This window comes from Cephus cinctus, unplaced genomic scaffold, assembly GCF_000341935.2.
Source record: "Cephus cinctus unplaced genomic scaffold, Ccin1 Ccin1_scaffold0189, whole genome shotgun sequence".
NCBI lineage: Eukaryota > Metazoa > Arthropoda > Insecta > Hymenoptera > Cephidae > Cephus > Cephus cinctus.
Window position 1 is genome coordinate 1,439,891 of NW_014332911.1, and position 6,365 is coordinate 1,446,255.

The window sequence follows — 6,365 nt, forward strand, 5'->3', positions numbered from 1 at the left end:
AAAAAAGCCCCCCCCCCCCCCCAGGAGTTCTGGGATTCCTTTCAATTATTACCCAAAAGCCAATTAGCGAGAGCTGGAGAAAATTTCATTAGGCAGCTCCGAGATGTGAGAATTAGCTCTCTGATTACGAGGGTTGTATTGCATGGGGTGTGTCGGGGAGCAGTAGCTACCCTTTGATAGAAGATACAAGGGTAGGCGTTGGACGCGAAACAATTAAAAGCTCTACTTTTCATCTGAGAGGGATGCCGCGATACTCCTGTATATACCAAAGGGTTGTATCCTTATCGACTGAGGGTGATTTCCAAAGAAAATTAAAAAAAGAGACTACCCCCTTAGCGATATAAGGGATGGCAGTAAACGAAAGTTCAAAGAACGAAGAGGAATTCCCAATGGACGTGGAGTGACGAGAGGGATGTTTTGGTAGGGATGGATTGAGGGTGAAGTAGGTGGTACCTGTAAGGGCTGGTATCGTTATAAATCTTTGAGGTAACGTTGCGGTCAGAGGTAGACAGTTTTCTGGCTAAGGGATGAAATCCGACGAAACGAGCCGGAACGAAAAACAATTTTCGTTTATCCGAACCGAAGATCCAGGGGCTACAGGGGAAGTGGCGGGAGGGGCAGAGGGTTAGTAGGAAAAGATTCTATCGATAACTGAAAGATACCCCCCTGTCACCCCTATAAGGGTCCAATCCCATAATACAGGAGAAAGCAACCCCCCTGAAATTTCCGTTAGAGCACAGCAGACAAACGTGATACACGAATAGGGCGGTTCGTTGACGAACGACAACAGATACGCGGCAACCCCGATACTCCAAGCAACCCCCACGACTGTTCTACCCCTAGAGATATACGTATACCCATATACGTCTCCTCGAATTCATGCGCGACCACACGTCTGCAACACAATAACGAGTGTCAAATGTTTCAAACGAGACGCTGAGATTCTGTTCATGGCAGATTTCTATGCGTTCAGTCCAGCGACTGTCGACAGCAGCTATGGTAACAATTCTCCAGTGTTTAGAACTCTCCTGCACCCTCTATACACTGGGGAGGCACCTACCACCCTCTGAACACGCTTTACCGCCAATCAGTACGGTCTGATGAAGCAACCACTGAAACTGAGTCTCTACCGGGAGTGCGTGCCAGAACGAAACTATCGCTGCGCCATCTGGGGAAAGACGGCGGAGACGGACGCGCGATAACTCGGATGAATGAAATTCCTATTGTCACTGTTTCTAAGCTCTTGTAGGCTGGACTAAGGGTTGTTTTAGCGGAAATGACACGACGGGAAAGGGGTGGTTAATTAAAGATTCTAAAAAGGAAAGCACAGGCCCCTTGGCCGTTAAGGACGAGGGTGGCTTTGGGGATGGGAACGAAACCGAGGGTGAAAGACTCGCAGCACTTATCAAGACGCCAGTGGGCCAAGGCAAATTCGTTGAATACCACTCTGGAAACTAAAGAGGAACCCGGTGCATTTCAACCCTGATCTAATTTCGAAGGAACCCACTTAATTTAAATGCCAGGTGTCTTCAACTTCTCTTTCGAGGTACCCCTGCTACTACTTAGCCATTCCCTTGTCATCTTTCTCTACCCTCATCCGTGAAGTCCTGTCCGCCCCTTTATCGTCCCTCCGAGGACGGAATTAATTGCTTCTTAAGGAAGTGAAATTATGTTTTACCTAGCTTTGCCATCTTAATGTATACCACTTGGAAACAATAAGTCCCCGGAGATTTTGCAGTTTTATACTTTTCTTTTTTTTCTTTCTTTTCTTTTCCTGAATAATACATAGCGCCGGAAACATCGGATAATATATACTCGAGACAGTCGTCGTACAATGACGTATTCAAAATGGCCGAGAATAAAGAATAACTCTGTCGTTGTGATTCGATTCAAAAAGCAGAGACTCGGTTAAATTCTCAAAGATGGAATTTACGAAGCATGCAAAGAGGAGGAAAAAAGAGAAAAAAAAGAGGAGAAGAAAAGCCGTAACCGTCTGGCGACGCACGCGCTCTGAATCGGAATTGCAAATGCAATCACAAGATAAAAATTGGCTGTCATCTGACGTAAGGTGAGGAGGGGTGAAGCGGAGAGGTGGGACGGGGGTGAATACGAGCATGAGAGTCAGAAAGAGAGAGAGAAAAAAAATTACATGAGCGTCAGACGCACAGCTCGGAAATCGATTTCACCCTCTACTCGTATATCTTTCCATAGCCTGGGGAGGGTCGGTGGAGAGGGGGAGGTGAGGGTGGTAAGCCTGGGGCGAACGGGTGGAAATTGGGGTAAAATCGTAGCACGGGACGAAAAAAGGCTACCGACCGAAGCGCAACGAAGCAAGGGCAAGTAGAAAGATTTTTTTCAACCCCTCAAGGTGCCAGGAGTCAAATTAGCAAAAAAAAAAGGAAAACAAAATTTTTACCGCCATCCACAGTACCGTCAGTCTGGCCAACTTTAAACGGAGGAAAACGATTCTCGTTAGTGAAATCGATCCGCGACGTGGCGTCCCGACTCGACGGATGCATTTTAATAATTCACCGACGAAAACCCACTGTCGCCCTGGTGCAACAGGTGACACTGTAAAATTATCAGGGCTCCCAACTGGCCGCGATAAAATCGAAACGTGACGGGGGCAGCACTGACCGTGCTGAAACTGATTGTGAGCTGGCATAGCTTGCCGCTTGGAAAAGGGGTGGTACTGTCCAGGGGATGATCGGATGCCGGACACTATAACCTAAGGGTTGAAACCGTATAAGGGAGGTCTGTCGGTATAAGGGGGTTGATTCTAAAAAATATTGCTGCTCTCCCGCAACATCCCTTAGCCTTGGAAGTTGAGTGCGCAGCCCTGATGATTTGTACGGGGACGTTGGGGTAGTTAAGAAATATGCTCGGGCCGTATACAGTTTATTTCATCCCTTAGGATCTTTCGGACTCTATGAAAAGTGAAATATCAGTGTGTATATATATATATTTTTTTTTTCTCTACCTTCAGAACGTTAAGTCTGGTTACTTTATCAGAGCTTACGGAGAAAAGTGGGCATCGCGACGCTACCCTTATTTAACCTCACTCTTTTTCTTTATCTTTTTTTCTTTTTTATTAATAAAGATTCATTTCTAATACCAGCATCCGACGAATTCTGATATCTTATCGAGTCCTACTCGTCCGTGGATACGTGGATGTTGGAACATAAAAATAAAAAGATAAAAGAGAGCTCAAGAAAAAAAAAGAAGAAAAAAGAAAATTGCAATTGCACCACCGATCTTCAGCGGAAAAAGCTGGTCCAGCAATTCCCAACTGTTCGCCCCGGCGGAGTTACCAAAAGTTTTGGACTTCTTTTTACAGGGCGAAGGGCGGCTCCCGGCAAGGGATGAAGAGGGGATTCAGAGTTCCAGATGTTACGGCCAAAAATACGTTCGAAATCCTTTCATCCCTTAATGCCAGCAACCCCCACGCCCACGGACGCCACTCGTGTATCCACCAGAAGTCGTTGCACCCGAGTGCGCCGTGTGTACGTTATTTATATCGACGAACGCCGAACGTCCGTAAGCGTCGAACGAGTGGACATGGGAATTTCGAAAAATAAAAAAAAATCCACTAAAAACTCACCGTATTTTGGAAACGACCATAGGTGTAAAATCCAGCTGGCGAAATCCCAATTCCTGGGATTTGACGTCATCGGTGCTACTGTACCGGATGTAGCTGCAGGGTGGGGTTGAGATATCTGAAAAAAAAATTTGTTTAATCATCAACCCCTCTAAATTATTTTTCCATATACATCTCTGGATTTCAGGGAGTCCAAAATAATTTCAATAAAAAAGAAAAATGGTATTGTCATCCCGCATCGAATGTACCATACGTGTGAATACATTTTTGAAAAAAGTGATTGTACAATCAAAAGCGAATGGATCGCAGTTGCACGTATGAATTGCAGCAAATAACGTAACTCCCCGTTAACGTCGAAAAATCAATAGAGGCGCATGCAGTTGCATAAATAAAATATCAATGACACGTGTGTAAGACTTGCATCCGTACGCGCGCTATATATGTAGGTGCTAAAAAACATTCAAATTGGCATTGGTACAGTCAGTGTAAAATATTTATTTATTACATATCTCCCCTTACACAGAATCCCTTTCGATACGTGCATCCTGGTGTGCGCCCACGTGCACAGTACGTTCGAAAAGTTTCACACGTGACGCATAACAAAAATTTTCAAAAATCGGAAAAAAACCGTAATTCTTGTGCCGATTGAGGGAAACAGAAGAATTTAAAGGGATGACTAAAAAATTTTTCCATAATTGAAAAAATGCAACGAAGGGGGTGGGCGGTTGATTAAAAAATTGAATATCACGTAAAGAATTCCGGGGTAGAAAAAAAAGCGAAAATAGGGAAAGGAGGTATCGATTTTATGGAAGCATCAGGAACTTCCTCAGTCATCCCCCCCTCCTTACCCACCCCTTCCTACTCACATCTCCGAATTCTTTCATCCCTCCTAATCGTCTTTGATCCCCCCTCTCGCTATTTTTACATCATCTTAGCAACAGACTTGCTTGTATCTGTTGCTTTCTTTTTTTTATTCTCTCTCTCGCTCTTCGATCTTTATCATTTTTCCCAATTCACAGTTAACGAAGCGCGAACGAATGCCTGGGAATATCTGATAAAACGCTTCCTTGCGTGATAGCTGCATCCAGCATCCGCCTTGGCAGTGTGTGAGAGAGAGATATACTTCTGGGTGCATCCCACGCATCCCTTGTCTACCATCCTGAATCCTAATCAGCAGATCCCTGCGCTACGTATTTATGCAATATATATATGTATATATATATATATATATATACGTCTGAGAGTGAGAGAGAGAGAGAGAGAGCAGAACAGAGTTGAATAACTAAACTGCATCGTTAGACCCACGTATGCATTTATCTCATCCAAAGTGCAGTGCATGTACCTTACAAAATCGTCTGAGAGTGAGAGAGAGAGATCAGCAGATCCCTGCGCTACGTATTTATGCAATATATATATATATATATATATATATATATATACGTCTGAGAGTGAGAGAGAGAGAGAGAGAGCAGAACAGAGTTGAATAACTAAACTGCATCGTTAGACCCACGTATGCATTTATCTCATCCAAAGTGCAGTGCATGTACCTTACAAAATGCAGATACAGATATACTAATTCCCACCCGACGTTTATGGCCGTTACAATGAAAACTTATAAACCGAAATCTCAGCGTGCCTTCGTCCGTCCAGCCGCATAGATGCAAGTGGAATAAGAATAAGTGATAAAAAAAAGAAAAAAGGTATTAAGCCAAGACACCCTATTGAATATGAAAAGATTTCTTAGCTGGCGTCAGAGTCGCATAACGAACGTGTTCATTAGGTAATTGAATGCAGAGCACCTGAAGCTGTCGGCAGGACGTGAAATAGAATCTGATAAAGATGCGAAAAAAATATGTGTTATTTGGAGAGACGTGTTTCACGGTCCAAGCTTCGATTTTTATACTCGGCTGGAAGCACTCTTGGCTTCCATGGGGGTAAAGGGGTGAAAAGGAATAATAGAAATAGATACGCAGTATCAGTCGCGGTTGCCAATTTTCCAGAAGCCGCCCCGAAATGAAATTGAAGTATCGTCATGGCTGTCAATGTATATATACATATATACACAAATGAAATAAAAAGACCAGGCTAGAGCAGAGTCAAACAGACGGCAGCTACAGTGGGTTTAAGTTATCAGGGGTAGAAAGTCGAGAGGGGATAGGGGTGAAAAGCCGCATAAAAGTTTTAGGAGTGCTATCCAATTTTAGTGAGTGCACCGGTACGAAATAACGACAGTTACTTGAGAGGGGGGATATTTCAACCCTTAAAGTTCGCACAGGGTCGAGTGCTCCAAAACCACCCCCTTCCGGGGAAAATTCGAATCAAAGATTTTTCGCTGTCTCACGTGGTTTGGAAAAGGAGGAATATTCTTTACCAAGCATTTTTAAAGGTTCCAGGTGCTTACGAGGCCTACGACTTTTAGGGGATGAAAAAGAGAGAGAGAGAGAGCGCAAGGGTTGTGGGCACGTAGATACGCCTTAAGGGTGCTTCCTGAGGGAGTACGACGAATTCCAAAGTGTATGCTTGACTACGGATCTTCTCGTACCGAGCCCCCATCCCTCAGGGCGAATTGGTGAAGGGGAGGTAACGGGCGTCGCGACGTCGATGCCACCAGGCCAGAGGGTAGAAAGCCGAATGGGGATGCTTTAAGTATTCAAGGGATGTTTTCACGGCTATCTCCCTTTCGCATGACGCGGTCTAACCTGGTGCGGTATGGCATGCGGCGTCCACACGTTCTAGAAGCTCGAGCGTCCCGACGCCCCCCCCCCCC

At 44.7% G+C, this 6,365-nt stretch overlaps 1 protein-coding gene across 7 annotated transcripts in view; it reads right to left on the reverse strand.

Moving 5' to 3' along the window:
- Positions 1 to 6,365, reverse strand: part of LOC107264599 — a 50,792-nt gene that overhangs the window by 22,308 nt on the left and 22,119 nt on the right. For all 7 annotated transcript variants that reach the window (XM_025081858.1, XM_025081857.1, XM_025081859.1 and 4 more), the window contains exon 4: positions 3,602 to 3,716. In XM_025081858.1, coding sequence (XP_024937626.1) covers positions 3,602 to 3,716 — 115 coding nt within the window. The remainder of the gene's footprint in view (positions 1 to 3,601; positions 3,717 to 6,365) is intronic.